The following is a 24,853-nucleotide window of genomic DNA, read 5'->3' on the forward strand; positions in this document are numbered from 1 at the left end:
TTGTGGGCGGTGCTAAGTGGTGCCCACTTAACTCAATCTGCAGTTGATAAAAGATGACTTTTTACTTGAACAAGCACCATGACGTATGATATAAAATAAGGTATGAAAACCGCTAAATTTACCCTTTACACCTGTGTAGAGATGTCAGAATGCAAAAAGGAGGTGACAGTTTCACTTTAAGCTGTTTCCACATTCACATTCATAATGAGGAGCCCCCATTTCTTAACCAATAGCCACATAATGGTGCTGCTAATCCTGGCAATATTGAATAGGAACTAGAGATGAGCGAACCGGGTTGGGGTTCGAGTCGATCCGAACCCGAACGATCGGTATTTGATTTGCTGGGGCTGCTGAACTTTGATAAAGCTTTAAGGTTGTCTGGAAAACATGGATATAGCCAATGACTATATCCATGTTTTCCACATAGCCTTAAGGCTTTATCCAAGTTCAGCAGCCACCGCTAATCAAGTGCCGAAAATTCGGGTTCGGATGGACTCGAGCATGCTCAAGGTTCGCTCATCTCTAATAGGAAGACATTCCGGACACAAATCTTGAGACACAGCTTTAGCAGGCTGACGTTGCAAACAGCCCAAATCGTAATAACCGTTGAATATGTTTGAAGACTTTGCTGCCTTTATTGAGGTTTACAGTTAAAAAATTTTGACCCATCAAAAAATACACTGCTCATCTGACACACACATCCTCATAAAATAGGTGATGTGACCCTGATGACTAAAAGCAGTAAAGGGACATACAGATAATCCTGCGATACTTCTTGCAACCCTCCCAGCCTTGTTATATGTTCTGTAAAAGCAGCCATTCAAACACAAAAACAATATGCAAAGTTTTTTGTCTGCTTGTCATTGTCAAATTTTTTGTATTTTGCAACACACTTTTCAAAATGCACACAGTGGAGTATTGGTATTTTTTGTAGTTTGGAGGGAAAACCCTTTTGGCTTCAGTAGCTCCCACTTCAGGACAGACTGGAGGGATTATGCACCCCTAAGACCAGCCTTGTTTAGGGCTTTAGCTATGCATGGAAAGCTTTTACTTACAGCAAACCTGTCTATTCCAGTGACTTTTCATGTATGTGGAGGATTAGCAATTTGTCCATCATATATCTTGACATTACTGTATTTGTAGCATGTATTGCATTTATCAGCAGATTTGTGCAGTGCAAGTTGAATCTGTAATATTCAGTTCACCCAGAGCTAGTAGGCAAAGTCTAGCATCTATCATGTCTGCACAAACAGAGGAGTAGATCCAGTACTGTCTCCGTGCACAGCCTAGGAAGCCATGATAGAGCGGGACTATTCAAAATTGTGTATAAAGCCCTGGGGTGGGATTGCTTTTTTAAAGGGGTTGGCCACCTTATAGTAAAATTGTGTGTACAGTATTAGTGAGTGTACTCACTGCACTTACTGACAGCAGCTCCATATGTTTCCCTATAGAGCTAATATCAGACTCCCCTCGTCCAGGCAGTGGTATCCTACTCTGTGGTGATTCTGTCCATAAGATGGCTGAAATGGAGAAGCATGTGACCAAGCCCACCCCCCATTGTCTTCCATAGGCATATACAGGCTAAATGGTGAACACTGGGGGGGAGAGGCATAGTCACATGTTTCTCCATGTCAGCCATCTTATGGACAGAATCACCACAGATTACAATAGCACAGCCTGGATGAGGGAGTCTGAAATTAGCTCTATGAGGTACATTGGGAGCTGCTGTCAGTAAGTGCAGTGAGTGCACTTACCTATACTGTACACTGAACTTTTTTTTTTTTTATCAACTGACCAACCCCTTTAAGGACCTGTCTCCCCCAGGCACACACCCTTCTATGTCCCTCTTCTCCCTCAATACAGTTGTTTTGCTTGATACTTCATTTCTGAGCTAGATACATGGTATTATAGAATTGATTTTTCAGAGTGGAAGACAGTTTAGCAGGGAAAGGGGGAAAACTTAATACCAGGAGAATCAAGCATTTTTTTCTGATAAGATATATTACAGAGTTTCTTATAATCACTTATACTATTCTTTATGCAAAGATTGTTGAAATGTCTATTTAACATGTAGTATGTGAAGTTTTCCTTTAAATAACCTAGAGTATTCTGGTCATGATAATGTTTGCAACTAATCATATGCTTGTTAGGTTTTTGTTTTACATGTCTTTTTCCTCTTTTGTTACAGAAATAAGGAATGGAAATCTGAAAGCCATTTTGGGACTGTTTTTCAGTCTGTCACGTTTCAAACAGCAGCAACATCAACAGCAGCAGTATTACCAGTCACTGGTGGAGCTCCAGCAGCAGGTGACACATAGCCCTACACCTGCTGAAGGAAGCCAGCCCAAAACGCAGCAAGATATGCAGTCTAGGTAAGCAGCTTTTTACCGTGGTTACATTTTTAACATAGATTGTATACAATAAGCTAACATAGATACTAGTTATGCTAGTTATGCTAGTATATAATTATGTGGGTACTTAAAGTCAAAGATATATAGCAGTTATTTCAGAAGGTAAAAAGTGGCATGCTAGACATGCTACTCGCCATGAGTCCTGTGCCAGACAAAGTTCTGTTTTCTAAAGTAAGTGCATATTTACCATATACAAAGATATGTTTCAACATTGTCATTTTCAGACTACCTGCTTTAAAAGAAATAGAAACAGGTGCTATAATACGTACTATAATACATGCAGGGATTGTGAAATCATGCATTTGCAATGTATATGCATTAGGCTTTAAAGCGAATGAACCACCAGGCTTTTTACTTTAACAGACCCACGCCAGCACAGGTATACCGGCTGGCCATGAGGCACTGGAGGTGGGCCTGCCAGCCCCTAGTGTGACAATACACCCTCCCCTCTGTGACAAGGCTCCATTAGAACCAATGGAGCTGCATCACAGAGGGGAGTGGAGATTACCTCACTGAAGGCCCGGCGGGCCCTCCTCCTGTGCTTCATGCCCGCCGGCGCCGGTCTGTTCATGTAAAAAGCCCATAGCGATGTACCTAGTGGTACATTCCCTTTAATGGGGTTTTCCGGGGAGCAGAAGATGGCTAAAGCTTTCTGCCCTTGGTGCTCACTTCCTGAAATTCCTCGCTTTGGAAGTAAGCCTTCCGAGAGGGCAGGGCTAAGTCGTGATCATCGCGTGTGGCGGAATGTCAAATAGCAGTTTTCTCTGAATGTCCAATAGAGTTTCTCTGAATGTCCAAGAATAACTTTTACCTCCAGGGAGCAAAAGGGTTTATCCATGTTCTTCTACCCAGATGACCCCTTTAATAATAGGTGTTTCCTGAGATATTATACTGATGTACTTCAGTATACTTAAAAGAGTACTCAAGCATTTTATATCCCTAATACATACCTTTAATAAAGTTATATTTTTTTATTTTAAATTCTCATTGATTTGTAACAGTAAGGGGCTACATGGGCCCCTCTGCTGCACCCAACATTTGTGTTGGGAACTGCAGGGCTGTTTAAACTCTGCAGTTCCCAATTCTCTGCTCTTATCAAGGGCTGTTGCATGGCGCTTTACAGAGCAGGGTCCTGTTTCCCCCATGTTCTGTATATTCTTATATACAGTACCTGGGGGTGGGGGGGGGAGGCGGGTTGCTGCCTAACCTGATCACTGTGTGCGGTAAGGCTAGGTTCACACTGCGTTTTCAGCATCCGTTTAACGGATCCGTTTTTTTTTAACGTCCAGAAAAATAGGGTCAGCAACGTTTTTTGGTCCGTTTTGGTCCGCCAAAAAAAAAGGATCCGTTTTTTTTTATAATGGAAGTCAATGGAAAAACGGATGCACACAAATGAATCCGTTTTTTGCAATCCGTTTTTCATGCGTTTTTTGCAAAAAACGGATGGGTTAAACGGATGCTGAAAACGCAGTGTGAACCTAGCCTAACCTTTCTACAGCGAGTGGTGATTGCTGTCACATATATGTATGTATATGTATTTGATGTTTCATGTGACCTGACTTAAAATGAAATGTTCCTGGTTTACTGGTGACACATTAATTGACACATTTCAATACTTGCAGTGTTTGTACATGAAATGCATGATGCTCATTGGTGTAAATATTTACATCATGTATCACTTGTACCATACAATAATATAGACATATTATTAATATGAAAGTGATACAGATGTAGCAATAGTGAAAGGCCATTGAATGATGTGAAATTCTGTCACTTTGCATAGTTCATGCATCATGATAACTATGCAAGTAATGTTAACTGTTATACCATTGAAAAGTTTACATTGAAAAACCATTCCCTGCCACATGGTCTACTGTTTATTGGAAATGTGCATGGGTAAGGGTGAGTTCAAACCTGCGTTTATCTCCGTTCATTAACTGATCCATCTATATTAAATTAAATGGAAAGCACAAAAGGAAGAGCAAATGGATTGAAAACCTTTTAGTTGTCTCTCTGCCTGTCGATCATCCCTGCAGACCACGATTACAAGCAGAGAGCTGTGACTAGTCACGGGTAGCTCTCCACCCAGATGACTAATTGCCACCACTCTCCAGGCCTGCAATAAGACACCTTTTTCCATAGTGTAAGGCTACTGCCGCAGACGCATCTGGCACGCTAGGGGAGCTGCGCAGTAGATGCATAGTGTGCAGATAGGAGCCACATCCTTTAAGCCAAATGGCTATAATAACAGAGCGAGAACAGAATGGCACAGAATTTTGCCACGAATCGTGACTTCATTAGAATCAATGGAACCCTATCATAGAGGGGCTGGGGTTTTCTCCCACTAAGGGTGGGTCGGCCCACCTCCAGTTCTTCAGCCTGGGTCTGGTGGTACAGTCACTTTAAAGTTATGCTTTAAATAAAGTAGTAGTTTGTTGATTGTATGGCACGCTTACTAAGGTTAACGTTTCACTGTCATTATTTATTTTTATTTTTTTTCAGAAATCAATAGTACAGGCGATTTTAAGAAACTTTGTAATTGGGTTTATTAGCCGAAAAATGCATTTTTATCTTGAAAAAGCAGTTTGAAGCTCTACCTCTTGTCTTCTTTGTTGTCTATGGAAGAGAGAAGATGAGGCTCCAAAACAGGACAACAAAGAGTTAATTTAAAGCTACATCACCAGGCTCTCTCTTCTGATGTCACCACTGACCTCCCTGACCTCTGAATAGAGCTTTCAGCTGGCTCCCTGTTGTGTTATCCTTTGTTCTCTGCTCTCTGCTCCCGACTAATCTCACTCATCTCTCCTCCCCCCTCCCCTCTCCATAGCACAGACAGGACCCGTCTGATTGAGATTTCCTGATTCTGAGCAGTGGATGAAAGAAAGGAGAGGAGGGAGGGGACCTAGGAAAAGTCTTTTCAAATGCAGATAATGGCATATTTGCCTAATAAACTCAATTACAAAGTTTCTTAAAATCGCCTGTACTATTGATTTCTGCAAAAAAAAATTACTACAGTGACTCTTTAAGTTTCACTAAAGGTTCCTGATGTAGCAGTTCAAAATTGAAGAAACTCTAAAGGCCCATTTGCATTTAAAGACTTTTTGAGCCGTTAAATATTTGTCCACTGTTTTGAAAAGCCCTTGCCAAGAATATGATGACTGAATGCATTTAGCATTACATTGATCTTTATAACATGACTGCTTATTAACTCTTCAACTCTTTAACTCTTAAGTCCCCTTCAAGGACTTAAAAAGAGTAAAAAAATATATTACCGTATTTTTCGCTTTATAAGACGCACTCCGGATTTTGACCAATGAAAACAGGGGAAAAATATTTCATGCTAATTAAACTTCCCTGGTTGTCTAAGGTCATGAAGGCAATAATGCAGTCAAGGGGGTCAAAGTTTATTGAAATTACAGTGCCTTGTACCTACACATAAACAGCTGCTGCATGCACAACACATACTCAGATCTTCTACACCATACACACTCAGCTCTGCTACGTCATATCCAACAGCTACATTATACACACTTGGCTCTGCTGTATCATACACACTCAGCTTGGCTCAGGGGCATAGCTAGGGGTTCAGCCTAGGGGGGGCGAGTGAGTCTGAGTGGGCCCCCAACTGATTAGGTTACCCATACGGAACCTCAGCAGACGACAATGTTGTCTGAATAATAACGGGTATATTCTGCTACATTATTCATAGTGACTCATTTCTCATTTCCCAAATATAGCCATGTAAAAATTAAAGGGGTTATCCAAGATTAAATAAACATAGCTGCCTTCTCCCAGACACAGCACCACTCTGCTCCTGTTTTTCTCTGAAGTGAATGGATCAAAGTTGTAACAACCTTAGGGCAGACATGGGGCTGTTTTTGGAAGAAAGCAGCTATGTAATATGCTTTTAGACAGTAAAAGATGTCAGCTGTTTGTATTCTCATGTTGGGATCGTACATGTGAGTGCAATTCAAGATATGCGATGAGCTGCTAGATATCTGTTTTCTACTGGATCTATCTATCTATCTATCTATCTATCTATCTATCTATCTATCAATCAATAGCGATATCAATCAATTGCTGATTATTGACCGCAGGAGGGTTTCTAGCAACTTTCCTGATGAATATTTGCCTGTGTAAAAGCCTCTGGCTGCAATTGATTTCTATATTGACAGCAATAATTGGTTAGGATTGGAGTGATTTGGATCCAGGCTGTGACAGTAGGGGTATGTTCCCACTACAGAACACACAACTAAATTTCAAGCAGAGGCCACTCGGCGGACTCTGCTTAAAGTGCTGCCTGTCCCATAGACTAGACTCAATGTCAATGTCATGTCAATTCTTTGGGCAGACAGCAGATTTCATTTGACAATATCATAGTCTATAGGACAGGCGGAACTTCCAACAGAGTCCGCCACGTGGCCTCTGCTTGAAATTTTGATGTGTGTTCTGTAGTGGGAACATACCCGTAGATGGTTGGAGGTAAAAGACTGCAGGCACTCTTAGGCCAGGTTCAGACTATGTAACTGTGCAGCTGTATTTGCGGCTGTAATTGTGCGGCGGTATTTTTGGTGGTTCATGCGTACGCTGGAAAGTATAGGATATACGGCTCCACAGTGCAGACTATGTATGAATCTACGGCCCGATCGTAAACGGACCCGTAAAAAATTAACAAGACCATTGTTTCTGGCTGGACATGCGGCCGAGGATTGACAGGCGGTCCGTACGGAGTACTTCAAAAATAGCCGGCAATGATGCCGAATGCCGATGCCTCTAATAGTTAATATATTAAATTAATAAAACACATTTTCTTTGTAATAAAGTCCCTTTCGTTGGTCAATAATTTAATTCTAACGAATCCATCATTTTGCAATTAAATATACTGTTAAAATAGATATATAAATAAATGTATATTTATATATATAATTATTTTTGACAGTATATTTAATTGCACAATGATGGATTCGTTAGAATTAAATTATTGAACAACGAAACTGAATTTATTCCATCGAAAATGTGTTTTATTAATTAAATATTAATTAGTACAGGAAGCTCCATAAGCCGTTAATTCATATTGCCGGCAAAAGAGCATTCTGTACTAATCATCACTTTACTTTAATGAAAACATCAAATGTTTCTTCTAATTATGTTATCACAATAGCATTATTAGAAGAAACATTTAGAATTATATGTGCGCTCAGCTGATTGGCTCATCGGCAGAGCTCACATATAATGAGCCGGTCCGCAGTACAGTGACTTCATTGTGCTGCGGACCAGCGAAGAGACAACATCGGGGTGAGTATAGAGCTCTCCCCACCCCCTCCCCAACACTGCACCCCTCCCAGCAAGGAAGGGGGGGTCAGTTAACCCCTTCCTTGCTGGGATGGGTGCAGTCTGACATCAGTCTGGCCCCCAAGGGGTTAAGGGGGATGCAATACATCCTCCCTTAACCCCTTGGGGGCCAGACTGTAAGCAGCGATCTGTAAAGATGCTGCATACTGTAAGGTGCACAACACCGCTCACAATGATGGGTGTTGTGCTCCTGTTTGTGTGTTTTTTGTGTGTTTCTCCCTTTTTGTTTTTCAGATATCGGTATCCTGTGGATTACGGCGGATTCCGTGGACTACGTCGATGACCAGCGGTTTTTTAATGTTTTTTTTTAATAAAATGGTCAATGAGGGGTGTGGGGGTGTTTTTATTTGAATAAAAAATTTTTTTAACTTGTGTCTTGTCTTTATTTCTTTACTTTATAGACTTAGTAGTGGAAGCCGTCTAATAGACGGAATCCATTACTAAGTTGGGGCCTAGTGTTAGCCGGTATAAAATGGCTAACACTAACCCCCTATTATTACCCCAGTACCCAATGCCACCAGGGGTACTGGGAAGAGCCGGGTGCCAGTGGTGCCGGAGCGTCAAAATTGGCGCTCCTGGACCGGGCGGCAGCAGGCTGGTAAGATTTAGGCTGGGGAGGGCCTAAACCAATGGCTCTTCCCACCCTGGTGTTACCAGGCTGCTGTCGTTTGGTTTTTAACCCGGCTGGTTATAAAAATAGGGGGGACCCTATGCGTTTTTTTTAAATTATTTATTTATTTAAAAAAAAAACCGCATAGGGTCCCCCCTATTTTTATAACCAGCCGGGTTAAAAACCAAACGACAGCAGCCTTGTAACACCAGGGTGGGAAGAGCCATTGGTTTAGGCCCTCCCCAGCCTAAATCTTACCAGCCTGCTGCCGCCCGGTCCAGGAGGGCCAATTTTGACGCTCCGGGACCACTGGCACCCGGCTCTTCCCAGTACCCCTGGTGGCATTGGGTACTGGGGTAATAATAGGGGGTTAGTGTTAGCCATTTTATACCGGCTAACACTAGGCCCCAACTTAGTAATGGATTCCGTCTATTAGACGGCTTCCACTACTAAGTCTATAAAGTAAAGAAATAAAGACAAGACACAAGTTAAAAAAAATTTTTATTCAAATAAAAACACCCCCACACCCCTCATTGACCATTTTATTAAAAAAAACCATTAAAAAAACGCTGGTCATCGACGTAGTCCACGGAATCCGACGTAATCCACAGGATACCGATATCTGAAAAACAAAAAGGGAGAAACACACAAAAAACACACAAACAGGAGCACAACACCCATCATTGTGAGCGCTGCTTACAGTCTGGCCCCCAAGGGGTTAAGGGAGGATGTATTGCATCCCCCTTAACCCCTTGGGGGCCAGACTGATGTCAGACTGCACCCATCCCAGCAAGGAAGGGGTTAACTGACCCCCCCTTCCTTGCTGGGAGGGGTGCAGTGCTGGGGAGGGGGTGGGGAGAGCTCTATACTCACCATCTGATGTCCCGATGTGTCCTCTTCGCTGGTCCGCAGCACAATGAAGTCACTGTGCTGCGGACCCGCTAATTATATGTGCGCTCAGCCGATCAGCCAATCAGCTGAGCGCACATATAATTCTAAATGTTTCTTCTAATAATGCTATTGTGATAACATAATTAGAAGAAACATTTGATGTTTTCATTAAAGTAAAGTGATGATTAGTACAGAATGCTCTTTTGCCGGCAATATGAATTAACGGCTTATGGAGCTTCCTGTACTAATTAATATTTAATTAATAAAACACATTTTCGATGGAATAAATTCAGTTTCGTTGTTCAATAATTTAATTCTAACGAATCCATCATTGTGCAATTAAATATACTGTCAAAAAATAAATATATATATATAAATATACATTTATTTATATATATATTTATTTTAACAGTATATTTAATTGCAAAATGATGGATTAGTTTAAATTTAATTATTGAACAACGAAAGGCACTTTATTACAACGAAAATGTGTTTTATTATTTTAATAGATTAACCATGAGAGACATCGGCATTAGTGCAGAGGATCGCAAACCCCGGTAATAGCAATTCCTGTAAACTGTGTTCCCTGCTTTCCCAGATGCATCCAGAGGTGTTTGCATCACTTTCTTAAGATTTTATTTGTTATTTTTAGTTGAACCAGATTTCAAAGTAAATGACCGTATGTTTTGAGCCGCATGTCTTTTTTTTCCCACGGCCGTAGTTTCATCCGCACATTTACAGCCGCATAAAATATACAGCCGCACAGTTACATAGTGTGAACCTAGCCTTAGGCTGCATTCCTACGTTCCGTGATCCTGACGGATCACGGACGTGGAATGCATGTACCGGAGTCCCCCCGCGCCCGGACAGCATCTGTAATTAGATGCTGGGAGCGGGGGAGACTGTATTCATAAGCGCCACGCTGTAGTAACAGCACCGCACGGCTGATTCATTACAGTGCGGCGCTTATGAATACAGTCTCCCCCGCTCCCAGCATCTAATCACAGATGCTGTCCGGGCGCGGGGGGGCTCCAGTACATGCATTCCACGTCCGTGATTCGTCAGGATCATGGAACGTGGGAATGCAGCCTTAGGGTAATTTAAGCGGAATTACGCAGCAGAACTTTCCCACCTGTCTCAGAGTGTTATAGCCCGTCTATGGGAGATCGCACGCTCCTCCGCTGCTGCCACTCTCTGCTCAAAGAAGTGACATGTTGTGCGCTCTCCTATAGACGGGCTATGACAAACTGAGACAGGTGGAATTCTGCGGCGGAAAGTTCCGCTGCGGAATTCCGCTTGAATTACTCAGTGTGAACATACCATAAGAGGGAAAGAGGGTAGAAGATGAACACCCTGGATTTGGCACTGTTGGGGCACATGTGTGATACATTTACTGTATGTGGCTGTTAGGGGTAAATAAAAGAGAGAAAAACAACCATTGCTGGATTGGAGACTCTGGGGAGGGAGTCACAGTTATTGGCAGAAAATGGAATAAACTTATAGGGTACAAACACACACACCATATACGCAGCGTATTTTCTGCTGCGATACGCAGCAGATACGCAGCAGATTAGATCTAAATAACTGAACACACCATCAAATCTGCACCATCAAATCTGCTGCGTATATGGTGTGTGTGTTTGTACCCTAAGGGTACACCATTTATTTATATATAATCTCCAGTATTGTAGAGATGTAGGAGATACAGTAAGGGATGTCAGTCATGACTGTGACCTCAGCGAAGGTCCTTCAGTTCAGTAAGCTCCCGATCTGGATGCGATGCATATCACCTCCAGATTTCTCTCCTCCAGGGCGCTGATCTCACTGATCAGTACTGACAGGAGAAGGGAGAGGACTATGCAGCTGCACAGCTCATCCAGCCCTTCCGACCATCAAGGGAGGAGTCAGGGCAGTCTGACAGTGTCGGGCTGCCCTATCTCCTAAATATAATATGCAGGCACTTTTTAGCAAGATATTTTATTGCTAAAAAGTGTGTCTTATAAAACGAAAAATTTGGTAATTGGTTATGGGATGACTATATTGAAACGATTGTATCTTGAGACCAAAACTTTATGGAAAACTAGTAGTTGTTTCTGTATCCCCCAAAATATCATCCCAAAATGAGAAAAAAATAAAATTCAAAGAAATATAAGCAGGTAACTAATATGGACACAGCAACTCCTAACAATACAACATTTAGAGCGATTGAAAGATGTAAATTACTTTCTATGTAGAGGACTGAAACATTTTTAGGGCCCTGTACTGATCACACAGGGTCCCAGAAACCTAAAATGAAGCTGCCCTTACTAGGTGGCCAAACAAGCAGCTCAACCTGGCAGAGGTAAAGAGCAATACAGGACATGTAGCATCACACTGTACTATAGGGGGCAATACTATAGTACAGTCAATAAGAGTATGCACCAAAATGGCCACTTTTATCGGTCGATCATCTAGTTATTCACATGTTCCATAGATCCTCGAGACCTTGGTCTGGAAATGGCCATGCCAGCACATGAGTGGCTCCCACTTGAGGCAGTTAGTGGATTGGTGTAGCAGACTGAAGGTGGAGACAGGTCATGTGATCTCTGCAGAGACGCTGCTACCAAAAAGGAAAACCATTGCTTATATGCTGCCCCTGAGCATCTTAAAGCGATACTGTCACCCCCTTACTCTATGTGCAGTTCTCTGCACCACCCACAAGCTTAGGAGCTACACATTTGAAATATTTCTGTATAAAACTTGTCAAGAAATGGGGTTTCCAATATAAAGGGGGAGGGTTTACAGCTGGAATCATCTAATCATCTAAAAGGATCACCATACGTGTAAGCCAGTTAGTTGTTCCCACCAGTGCTGCCCATATATAAATGTGGTGCTGTTTTTTGAATTTTTTTTTTAATGATTACATTCAATAGATCAGGTACTGATAGAAAAAACATGTGCCCATAGGAGCACAGAGGCCATAGAGGGCCCCTGGGACAGTAAGTGAGCTTCTTGCTTTCAAACTGCTATATTTTTCTTAAGCAGGTGGAAAATGGAAAAATCCTCTATACCAGTGACAGCGAACCTTCGGCACCCCAGCTGATGTAAAACTACAATTCTCATCATGCCTGGACAACCAAAGATATGGCTTTGGCAAAAGGTTCGCTATCACTGTATACTTACCTTCCTTGCTGTCCACCACAGCTGCTGTTATGGAGCCCTGGTCCCCAATGCACAGTACTTTCAGGATTGTGGACAATGCCCCTCCTGGAACTGCTGTACATCAGGACTGGGGCTTTATGACACTGGCAAATATTAAAAACACTTTGTTCACTAGAGTGAGATGGACCAGAGAGCTACAGTAGTTCCCAAGTAATTGTGTGTCCTGTAAACCTTTAGAAAAGTCCCTATAAAACACTGGTATTTTTCTTGTGAAATGGGACTGTTTGTCACTGGGATCCTGTGCAGCTGCACAGCCTGACTATCTGGTATGTCTACACTAAAGTGCATTACCTTCTCCGAGGTCATTCCTCATTTTTAGATACAAAACAGCATTTATGAAACCAAGAGCTAAAAATACCAGTTTATTGCTAGGGTAACTATTCTACTGAATAGCATGAGGCCATTTACATTTGTTACTTGTTTTGCAAGAGAAGGTCCATAATGAGGGACTTTTGTTATATGGTGACTCATTCAGATAGAAAGTGGAACCATAGTTTGCAGAACCAAGCCAAAGTTTTGTGTGTGGTTTTGCATCATTCTACCTTCAGCGCTACTGTTTATCATGTAGGTCAGTTATGTTCTATGTGCACTGATTCTTACATCTTTGTTACCTGTACTATGTGCACATCAATATTTCTCAAACCAACAGTACATGTATCCTGAATGTGGTCATGCATCCTATGTACTATTTCATTATAATGTGTGTTAACTTGTGACTTTTCAGCCTGTTTTATGTTTGTAGTTCACTGACCAACATGTTAGCTCACTGTGACCTCATTGTAAGTGGATGTTCATTATGTGCAGACATGGCCTTTGATATTGTTCTTACCATTGTTTGTTGTCATGTGCGCTGTTTGTGTCATCCATCTGCCTAGCCAGTGTTATGTTCTTGTAAAAATGCTTTTATTTAATTGTTCTGTTTCTTCTCACACAGTCTGGCAGCCAGATATGCAACTCAGTCTAATCACAGTGGGATTGCAACAAGTCAAAAAAAGACTACTAGGTCAGTCGACACCTCTAATTTATTGTGTACTAGTCATGGCCAAGTATACTTGTGTCCTATTCCACAGACACAACAGAATATTAGGAAATCTATTTTCTTCAGCTAAGGCTGAGCTGCCAGATGGCATTCTCCCCAATAACCAGTTTTACGTCATTGCATTGTATTTCCATATAAAGGGGTTGTCCAGAAACATGGTCACTTTACAAAAAACATGGTAGTCCATATTTTTGGAAACTTCTAAATATAAAAATATTGGAACGAAAATAGTAAAACATAATAACCTTTTTAAAAAGGAAAAGGTATATGTTAATAAATGGTAAATACACCAGAATCCATTTTCCTAACCTACATTATATAAAAAGGGATGGACATTTAGAAATTTTTTTTACATGTTTTTCTGTATGTCAAAATGAAATGCACTGAAATGGAAACATTGACACAGAGAAAACCACTGTGTGATGAGTACACATGCAGCAGTGCTAACAGTGTTAGTTTTTGTTTGCTAATTTTAAGCTTGCTTCTCAGCTGGTGCTTGCTGTATGTGTTGGCAGTGGATCACATTACCTCCTTGACCATACCAATGCGGTGTTCCACCAGTGTTGCCCTACTATAATTGTACATACTAAAGAAGTTCTCTGGTTTAAAGGAAGAAAAAAAATCTTATTGAATATTAGACCTAGAGCCAATATGTCTTGGATTTCTGGAATAAATAAATGTCATTTAAGAAACAGGGAAGCTTCTTTGCAGTAATATAAGGCTATGTGCACACATGGTAATATGGGCTATTTTTTGGCCATTTTACTTCCCAATTTTTGCCCCCAAAATGCCAGTTTGTCAGTTGAACTGAATGCTAAATTAGCTGTTTGTGCACAAAGGGGACCAGGAGTCATCTGGACAGTCAGCCAAACACAGAGGAAATCTATATCTCAAGTGGTTTTGTGTTTTTTCCCTCTGCCATCACATTACCTAATTGTTGGACCAAAAAAGGTGACATAAACACCAGAAAAAAATGCTATACGCACAACAATGGCATTTTTGAGATAACCAGAACAATCCCATTGAAGTCTATGGTAAAAAAAATGTCACAGTTTCCAAAACAAACACCACACCCTCAGCATGCTGCGTTTTGGAAAAACTGCCAAAAAAGAGCCTCAAAAACGCCAGAAAGGAGGGAAAAATGACACATAAGAAGGAAAAAAACAACAACAGTGTGTAAGGCAGATAGTAAACGTCCATTCACCTCCAGCTAGCATTTTTTCCAGAGATTTTAAGGCAGTGTGGAGCCAGCCTTAGGCTGCATTCACACGTTCCATGTTCCATGCGTCGCACTGTAATGAATCAGCCATGCGGCTCTGTCATTACAGCGTGGTGCATATCTGTACAGTTTGCCGTTCCCAGCATCTTATTACAGATGCTGCCCGGGCGCAGGAGAAGTCCTTTACAGGCATTCCACGTCCGTGTTCCGTGCGGAACACGGAACATGTGAATGCAGCCTTAGTGATAAATGGGAAACTTTTTCAGTTTTACAGTACAACATTTTTTTCCCCAGTTTTGCAGCATATTCTATGGACAAATTAGGCCTGTCATTGCAAAGTACAATTAGTGTCTCAAAAAATAAGGGCTCAAGTGGGACTGTAGGTGAAAAAATGCAAGCGTTATGGCCTTATAAACGTAAAGAGGAAAAAACAAAAGGGCAACAATTAAAAGTGTCCAAGGAGGAAAAGGGTAAAAATATGTCCAAAAAGGAAGTATTTTAATTCTCAGAGGTTCCTAAAGTAAAACAATGTTTGCTTAGACGTAAAATACTGGTAAAAATAGAAATGTGCACAGAACTTGATCATTCTTTTACTATAAATTAAAAGGGGTAGTTCAGCAATAGATAGATATTTCAAATCAACTGGTGCCAGGGATTTAAAACATCTCAAGCATTCCAGTACTTTTCAGCTGCTGTATGTCCTGCAGAAAGTGGTGTGTTATTTCCAGTCTGACAGAGTGCTCTCTGCTGCCACCTCTGTCCATGTCAGGAACTGTCCAGAGTAGTAGTAAATCCCCATAAAAAACTCTCCTGATTTCCAGACTGGAAAGAATATCACTTTCTGTAGGACATAAAGCAGATAATAAGTACTGGAAGACTTGAGACTCAATTACAATACTCTGGCAGTTTTTGGGACCAGTTCATTTGAAAGATTTGTTTGTTTTGTTTGCTGAACTAGCCCTTTAACGCTAATAACAAAAAATAAATAAATAAAATAAAAATCTGTATGTGGCTATAACCTTAATGACCTCCCTGAGTTTTCCTTTGTTGCAGCTCTTTTATATTCCATTATTTCTTTTGCTGAAGAGAGTCTTTTAATTCCAGTATAATATGACTGGTTGATATTAAGTTACATGTTATTATCTGTCATAGAATGACAAAGCAGCGGTTTGTGAAATCAGAAGAACATAAAATTACTTTGGGAAACTTTTGGTTATTTTATCTGACATTTACTGCTATTAATCAGAAAGATGTATCCGTTCCAAAAAACGTAATAAGCACACATCACAGATGAAATCTGTAGAGGAGGAAGTTAAAAGACCAACAGCTTCTTTCCCATGAAGAACTTCTGAAAGTATTGTCTCTGAACTTCCAAAGGCTGCTTGTTTCCCATCTGTGACTGGTAACATTTTAAAGTATTCTGTAATAATAAACCACTCACCCGCTTGTCATGGTCTGGGGAGGAGATGACTTACTGGATTAAGACTAGATATGTGGTGAATGCATGAATGGATTACTACTGTGTTTCTTATACAGCTTTGCTTCTTTTACAATTAGTCTACCCATGATCCTTCTTAATGAATGTTTTACCTACTATAGTAGAACTGTTCAGAGTGTGTACATTACACTATGTGTACTGCTTTCCTCCTTCGCCTTCTTTTCATATATTTTTTTTTATCCCCTAATTTTTTTTTTTAATTATAAACAACTTCTATTGCACAGAGTAATGTGTGGTCAGTGAGTTTTAAACCTGCTGATAGACAGCGATCAGTCGATGATTGCTGACTGTTGTCTTTATCTGCCTGAATCAGCCTGATTTGGCAGATAATCGCCCTGTGTAGTAGGGCCCTTACAGTACTGCTTTGTATGCAGTAGCAACTCAGGAGGGCTTCTTGTTACAGAGAGGTAGAAAAGCAGGATTCCCTGTTTTTGCGTGTATGTAGTGTATGGGAGTCATCATAGAAGCTAGTCTGCAGCTGAGGTCAGGGAAAAGCTAACACAGAAATTAAGCCTGCAGGGGATTATTTGATGGCCAAAAATAATGCTCCTCTGTATGTACACATATAGGAAAGCTTATCCTAAAAAGTTACGTGAAATGACAGTTACGCTGTAAAGGAGTCTTCCGGCGAATTGGCTGGCACAGCTGTGTGCTGGTCTCGGGATAGTTTCCTATCGCTAACAAAGCTGGATGCAGTGCAAGTGCTATTGAGCTTCCTCAAATGTCTATATAGAATAGACATTAGACTTAGTAAATCTCTTTGTGTCGCTAGTGCTGAAGCTGCAGTACAGTGAAGCAGGGTGTCATGACTGCAGTGATAGTGACACAGGCTGCTTCCCTAAGTGTAATGTCTATCCGAATGCTATGACATTAGGGGATGTTCAGTGTTGCTAAAGCTGCATAGATTTTAATTGTTCTGCGACAATGGCTTGTGCAGCCCTGCAGTTCCAGACACAGCCATTGGTGGCAGCAGGGGAGATTTCAACCCTTACTGCTGCCAATCAGTGTATAAATGTAAAAAATAAAATAAAATATATATATATATATATATATATATATATATAAAATACAGTAATCCTTCTGGGGCAGTTTTAAAACCGAGCAGTGTCTTCCCGTAGGAAATAATGTAAATATGTTTAATTGGTTCCAGCACCAACCAATAGTTAAAGGGGTAGTGCAGCGTTTTCGTTTTTTTGCTTAATTAACACACATTACAAAGTTATATAACTTTCCCCCTCGTTCCCCCAAGGGGCGGTCCTTGTCTCCTTCCTCTTTGCTGTCTTCCACAGCAGTGAATGGGAGAAGAAGAGGCTGCTGATGCACATGCGCACCAGCAGCCTTTTCATTGGCTGGAGCGCATCACATGGCCTCCAGATTGCTCAGCCCTGATTGGCTGAGCTTGCTGGAAGCCTTGTGATGAGCTCCAGCCAATGAAAGGCTGACAATTCATTGTACCCGGACATTGAAGCGAAGACGGCGGCTGAAGATGGCAGGGACATGGCCGGCAAGAAATTCGAACGGTGATCGTTACCAGTGGGTTGGCAAGTATATTTTATGTGTGTCTGTGTTTTTTTTTTGTGTGGCCGCTGCACTACCCCTTTAACTACAGTACTTTTTACAGTATTTATAAGATTGCAAAGTGCCCTGTTTAATCACTACAGTACAGAACAAAACAGCACCATACTGTATGGTACATTCATAACAAGAAACATTCAACAAAACCAGCAGTTTTAGTACAGTAGTGCACCAGCTCTTCATTCATCCTTTGCTGTATAGGGCACTCCCACCAGCACTGGGAAATAGCGGTGCACTGACTGTACTATTACTGTACTGTATATGCACTCCCACCCAAGTACTGTAAAGGATGGGAGATGGTGGTGCACTGACTGTACTATTACTGTACGGTATATGCACTCCCACCCAAGTACTGTAAGGGATGGGGGATGGTGGTGCACTACTACTGAACTGTATCTGCACTCCAGCAATCTTATACAGTACAGGATGGGAGATGGTGGTGCACTGACTGTACTACTACTGTACTGTATATGCACTCCAGCAGTCTTATACAGTACAGGATGGGAGATAGTGGTGCACTGACTGTACTATTACTGTACTGTATATGCACTCCCACCCAAGTACTGTAAGGGATGGGGGATGGTGGTGCACTTCTACTGCACTGTATCTGCACTCCAGCAATCTTATACAGTACAGGATGGGAGATGGTGGTGCACTGACTGTACTACTACTCTACTGTATATGCACTCCAGCAGTCTTATACAGTACAGGATGGGAGATGGTGGTGCACTGACAGTACTACTACTGCACTGTATATGCACTCCAGCAATCTTATACAGTACAGGATGGGAGATGGTGGTGCACTGACTGTACTACTACTGTACTGTATATGCACTCCAGCAGTCTTATACAGTGCTGTACTGTATGTGAAGCCTCACCAGTGCTAAACTCACCACGTACAATTCACTATCCACGCTCATAAAAATGTTCAAATACTGAGCAAAGTTCGAGTTCCAAACGCTACTTCCCAGTAAAGTTTCATTCGAATACCAAACAGTTTGCGTTCAGAAGCATTCGAACACCGAAGTATAACTGTAAATGTAAAAAAGAAATTACAATTCCAGAATAAGTAGCTAATGAGTGCCGACTCTTCATATACATATACAGTATGCATTGGAAGAAGTTAACTAAAAAGGACTAAAACTCATGAAATGGTATTTGATATCAGTATGTATATGCCAAAACAAACAGAGAATTTAAAATACAGAAATCTTCCTAATACAGTTCTTGTTGTGTACGTTTTACTCCTAGTTTTAGCTTACTGATGCAACATATTTGCCAGGATACTGCAGTGTAATGCAGTATATGCATGTACTGCAGGCTATGTTCACACATAGTATTTCCATAGTCTTTCTTCAATCAAAACTAGGAGTGGGTTGAAAACACAGAAGTCCTGTCAATTCTACTCCTGATTTTGGTTGAAAATAGATTCATCAAAAGACTAATGGAAATACTATGTGTGAACATAGCCTCAAAGTGGCCTAAAATATCTCAGCTCCAGGGACCATATCTTTAGATATTGCAGCCTCCAAGTGCTAGTGGCATGTGTCTATAGACAACGGTTTTAGCACATGGATGGAACCGTTATACTGTGTATCCAGAGGAGTACGGGATACAACCATATCACCTACTGTTTACCTGATACATTGCTAAGCTGCATTATGGACATAATCACTTGGGCTACTGTTGAGCAAACAAAAATGAAAGGAAACAAATACATTTAAAGGCTAAATTCACACTACTTTTTTCTCTATCATTGCCAATGGTCTAAAAGACATCCGATATTTCCTAATGTCACCAATGATCGCTGATAAAATCTCATAGTGTGAACTCAACCATATACAGTAGTTTAATTTTGAAAGATATTTACAGTATTTTCCTGCGTGTAAGACTACTTTTTAACCCAGGAAAATCTTCTCAAAAGTCAGGGGTCATCTTGTGTGTCGTGTGTCATCTTATAGGGCAGGTGCTGAAAAACTTCAGAACTGGACTGTAGAATCTGCGATCACCAGATACGGTGGAGGGAGCTCAAAAACAGCCAGATCCCCGCCGTATGTGGCGATCATATAAAGGGCAGTGCAAGCTGCAGGCATCTTAGGTACAGTAATGAAAAAAGAGATACTGTTGAGTGCCGCTGTGCCCAGAAAAACACACCTCTTTCTCTGCCTCTCTGATCTGGCTGCTAATGTTTTTAATTAATTATTATTTGGTGTGCGTTAGAAGAGGGGTAGTCTTATAAGCAGAGTATATCCTAAACTCTGCATTTTAATTGGAAAAGTTGGGGGTCGTCTTATATGCCGGAAAATACGGTATATATACCCATTCTGTTTGGTAGATATATTGAAGTAATAGTAAACTTCTTTTTTTGGTAAAGTCTGTTTATTATTAACTGTAAGCATGACCCATAGATTTGCACAATTGATTGAAACAGCTTTGGGTATGTAGGTAGAGTCAATCATTACATGACATTCACATTTCAGGAGGAAAGACCAACAGTCACACAGCTTTAAATCAGGTACATGGGTTTTGTTATTACCATTACTAGGATCTACTTTATACTTTGTTATACTTTGATTTAAAGTATTTGAATAGCTAATTGTAAGAGAAGTAATGTTTAGAGATGGGCATATGGCTCTTTATGTTCAGGGTCTTATAGTTGGTAGGTAATAAGCATAGTATATAGGACAAGATTGTGTATACTTTTTATTTGTATGATGTATTTATGTCCTTTGTGGTTTTCTTAGTTAAATAATAAAGACAATGGCTAATATGCATATTATATGATATCTGAGCCTAAAATGGGTCAATAAACCAAACTGTAATATGCTTACCTTGTGCACAATCCAGTCACATTATTATGACCTCCAGCTAATGTCCAAAATAACCACCATGTAAAACATAGACAGCAGACAGACTGGGTGTGACAGATTAAAGGGGTAGTGCGGCGCTCAGCTATTATTCACAGAATAACACACATTACAAAGTTATACAACTTTGTAATGTATGTTATGTCTGTGAATCGCCCCCTTCCCGTGTCCCCCCACCCCCGCACGTGTACCCGGAAGTGTGGTGCGCTATACATACCTGATCCGTGTCGGCCCCCGTCTTCTGTCGATGCAATCTTCGTGAGGCCGGCCGACTCGCTGCAGCCGTCCCGCATGCCAACCCCCTCTGCAGCTTCATCAGCTGCTTAGCCGCGATTGGCTGAGCATAACTGTGCTCAGCCAATTGCGGCTGAGCACAGTTTTGACACGACAGATGGAGGCCGGCAGGAGCGGGGCCGGCCGGCCTCCCGAAGATGACGTCTTTGGAGAAGATGGCGGACGGGGTCGGTCGACACGGATCAGGTATGTATAGCGCACTTCCGGTACAGGTGCGGGGGTGGGGGACACGGGAAGGGGACGATTCTCAGACATAACATACATTACAAAGTTGTATAACTTTGTAATGTGTGTTATTCTGTGAATAATTGCTGAGCGCCGCACTACCCCTTTAATAAATATGTCCACAAATGAGGACCTCCAGTGTATTATTTTAAGATTTTAACAACTTTATTAGTACATAGGCACAGGGTGATAACGGTAAAGGCTAAATGCATTGCTATAACAATGACTCTATACAAAAAGCTGTGAAACACCTGTTTGCACTTGTTTATTTCCATAAAATTTAGACATTCTTGTCATTATTCACCCAAGTTTAGAGTGATTCATCTTTGTACATCTGGTATTTCAAACTGTTAGTTTCAAGTCATAAAATATTCATTGCTAAACCATAGTAATGGTATATTGGTTTGAGCCCCTGTGTACCAGTACTACAAAGACGGATGCACAAACCACTAACAGCCATATTATTGAAAGTTAACAGCCAAACTATTACTTTTTTTTTTGGGGGGGGGGAGACTGGAAACAGATTACATTAACCTAGACAGTATTATCTCTTTATAAGTATTACATATCATCATAAAGAAATGTATTACCTGATCAGTTTACATACCGAAAGTTATAGAGTAACAGACATCGAAGATACAATTATATGTTTCCACTTTCCATTCATAAGTTGTTCCTAGTTAAATATTTACTTTGGTTTTTCCATTACAGCAGGACTTTCCCACAGTACTTTGGCACGTAAAGTCATTGATCTTCCACCCCATCTTTAATTTGTGGTCTGTTATAAAGTGTTGGTGTAGGTCAAGGCTATTGTGGTGAACAGAAGCCTTGTGGCTAGAGATTACGTTTTTGTTTGGCTCTGCACTTACATGTCGGATACTGTTATACTCAGGGCATAGATAGCTTACATAATCAGATTTGATTCCCTACACAAATTACATCATTTATTTTGTTGAAATATATTTCCTAATACGTATGTGTTCTAGGTTAGCCTTGCATGTAAACTGCTGAGCTATTAGTATTTAAAATTGCAGTTGGTTAATAGAGACGAAATGCCTACATTTTTTTTATGTGTTTTATAATTTTTCCCACTTTTTAGAAACCTGTTTTTTATTCCATTTTTTGGCTTTTATATCTGGTAGTACATTAGAGAAGAAGCTATATAGTTAAGTAAAAATGGCCCATTGTACTTTCAACATATAAACAGCATACAGTAACTAAAGATGTAGGTCTAACACAACACTTGCAGTTGTAACCTTTTCTCCAGATGACTAACAAATATGTAAGATAGTTTAGTAAGGAAACTGTAGATAAGATTGGAAATTTGGTTATAAAAACATTACCTATAAGGCCTTTGCTGTCTGAGACACCCATTTAATGTGTCAGCTCAAGATCATGTCAAATAGGGCGTGCTGAGCCGCACCATGCACACCTCCTCCTTTCCCTCCCTTACTTAATTGATTGATGTACTTAGCTTTTAGCACTTAATCAGTCAGGGCAGGAAGGGGCTCAGCCCCACATCTTTTACACCTGAGCTCTAAACATGATATAGAGCTTACAAATTCCCTTTAATGGATCACTGAGCCTTTACATGATCTGCTTTGACTACTCTATTCTATAGTTAATTTCCAGAACCACAAAATTGGCTACTATACAAATTTGAATGGATGGTATGTCTGTCAATTTATTGAACAGGGGGTAGATGTAATTCTCTAAACCAGTTTTTTTTTAAACCCCAAATAATCTATTTAAAATTTTACTTACTCACTAAATTGCAATTAAAAGAATCTCAGAATAACATTGTATGGATTTTGGAAATGAGAAAGAGATTACCATTAAACTTTGTTACAGTTTACAACACAGAGACCAGGCTTTTCTGTATATCAGTATGTGCAAGAAGACTGTATCTTTTATTAAAAATAGATGAGTTTTTTGATTTCTTGTCACTAATAAGTATAAAAGTGTGCCTAAATATCTTTTGCTGTACTTGGCGTGTTTAATTTTCACATCACAGTTAAACTGGTTTGTGTCCTGCCCTGCACAGTAACTTTTCTGTCCCTTTGAAGAAAAGCATTTACTGCAGAACTGTCAGTACTCTGAAACACTTGGCAACCATGCTCTGCTCAGTCTCTCTGGCTTGGGCAATAACATAATTTTTGTGTGTACTCTAGACTTCCAGGACCTTCCAGGGTGCCAGCTGCAGGCAGCAGTACCAAGGTTCAGGGAACAGCTAATCTAAATCGAAGAAGTCAGAGCTTTAACAGCATTGACAAAAACAAACCACCTCAATATGCAAACGGGAATGAAAAAGGTAAGTGACAGAAATGATTGATCGAGAATGGATGAATGAGGATGCAAAGCGATCGACAGTGGATATTCACTTTGTTGTTTCTGTACTAGTTTAGTGAAATGCTTCATCTTTACCATATAGTATACATTATACTATTATAATATGTATTATACCTTATAGAAATATATGCATTCTTTGAACAGAAGGATAATATTGTTTTCCACATAAAGCAACTAAAAGGCAGAAACCATAAATATTTCCTGTGTGCCAAGTTTCATTTTGTCATTAGCTTTCACAGTATAGAATCAGTGACTGTGCCCTCCAGATTTCCCATAGTATGCTTTCTGTTTATTAGCTGCTCTTTTAATCTACAAAGTCTCATTTTTCAAAAAATAAATGGTATACTTGTGAACACTGATTTGTCATTCTCTCTTTTACAGATTCTAAACGCACGCACGCACGCACACACACACACATTTTACATTGCCATGTCTTAATGTGAACACAAACTTAAGTAGTGCCAGCCAATAGCCAGATATATTTTATTGTGATACTAACAGTATTAAACCTAATGTGAATTCTGATTTCCTCCTTGACTATCCCTGCATTCCTGTTAAGAATATTCCCAGACTATGCCCATTGCAGTTGTCATCTAGCTGGCCACCAGATGGGGACAGTGTCTAGGAAATGAATTTCTAAGGTCTAGATTTAGCGTTCAGCCTCTGTTTTCCTCTGTTTTCTTGGGAGTTAAAGCTGATACTCTTTGTAATTATTTTAACATAATTATTTGCATCACGGTCTACAAATACTATAGAAATAATTGCACCTTTGTGAAGAGATTACAAGTAACTGAATAGTTTTTCTATGGCTACATATATAAATAGTATATATATTTTTTTAAAGCATATAGATTAAAATAATCACCAGTCTATACTGGTGCCCTCTTAGTGATTAGCAGCAGACAGAGCCCGTGCTGTTTATTTAGGCAATGCTCAGTGTTAGCATAGAGGTGACTGCGGAATATGTTGTGTCTCAGGTAATTGCTTTTGCATACATTATTCTCACTCGTTCAGCATTTCATAGTGGGGTAAGATTTCCTTTTGGTGAATTGATGTAATAGATCGTAATGAGATTCTTACATATCTTACCTATATAGTGTGCAGAGTTTCTAGGTCATTTTGGTGACAGGGCGAATCTTGATAAAATCCCCCCCCCCCCAGTCCTTAGTTCAGCCCTGGGGAAGGAAGGGGGGTTACTCGGAAGAAGCACTGTAAATATTACAGCATAGAGGCGGTGTTGCACCCCTACTGAAAAATGGTCTACTGAATACAAAAATGTCATTCAGTGACTCACAGGTGACGTCTTCTTTGATCTGAGTTGT

At 40.5% G+C, this 24,853-nt stretch overlaps 1 protein-coding gene across 9 annotated transcripts in view; it reads left to right on the forward strand.

Moving 5' to 3' along the window:
• Positions 1-24,853, forward strand: part of NAV3 (neuron navigator 3) — a 344,164-nt gene that overhangs the window by 185,693 nt on the left and 133,618 nt on the right. For 7 of the 9 annotated variants that reach the window (XM_069975584.1, XM_069975530.1, XM_069975540.1 and 4 more), the window contains exons 5-7: positions 2,189-2,372; positions 13,400-13,468; positions 23,354-23,493. The exons of 1 other annotated variant lie outside the window; for it this stretch is intronic. In XM_069975584.1, coding sequence (XP_069831685.1) covers positions 2,189-2,372; positions 13,400-13,468; positions 23,354-23,493 — 393 coding nt within the window. The remainder of the gene's footprint in view (positions 1-2,188; positions 2,373-13,399; positions 13,469-23,353; positions 23,494-24,853) is intronic. One more of the 9 variants, XM_069975574.1, reaches the window with a different exon arrangement.

Source organism: Dendropsophus ebraccatus, chromosome 1, assembly GCF_027789765.1.
Source record: "Dendropsophus ebraccatus isolate aDenEbr1 chromosome 1, aDenEbr1.pat, whole genome shotgun sequence".
Lineage (NCBI taxonomy): Eukaryota > Metazoa > Chordata > Amphibia > Anura > Hylidae > Dendropsophus > Dendropsophus ebraccatus.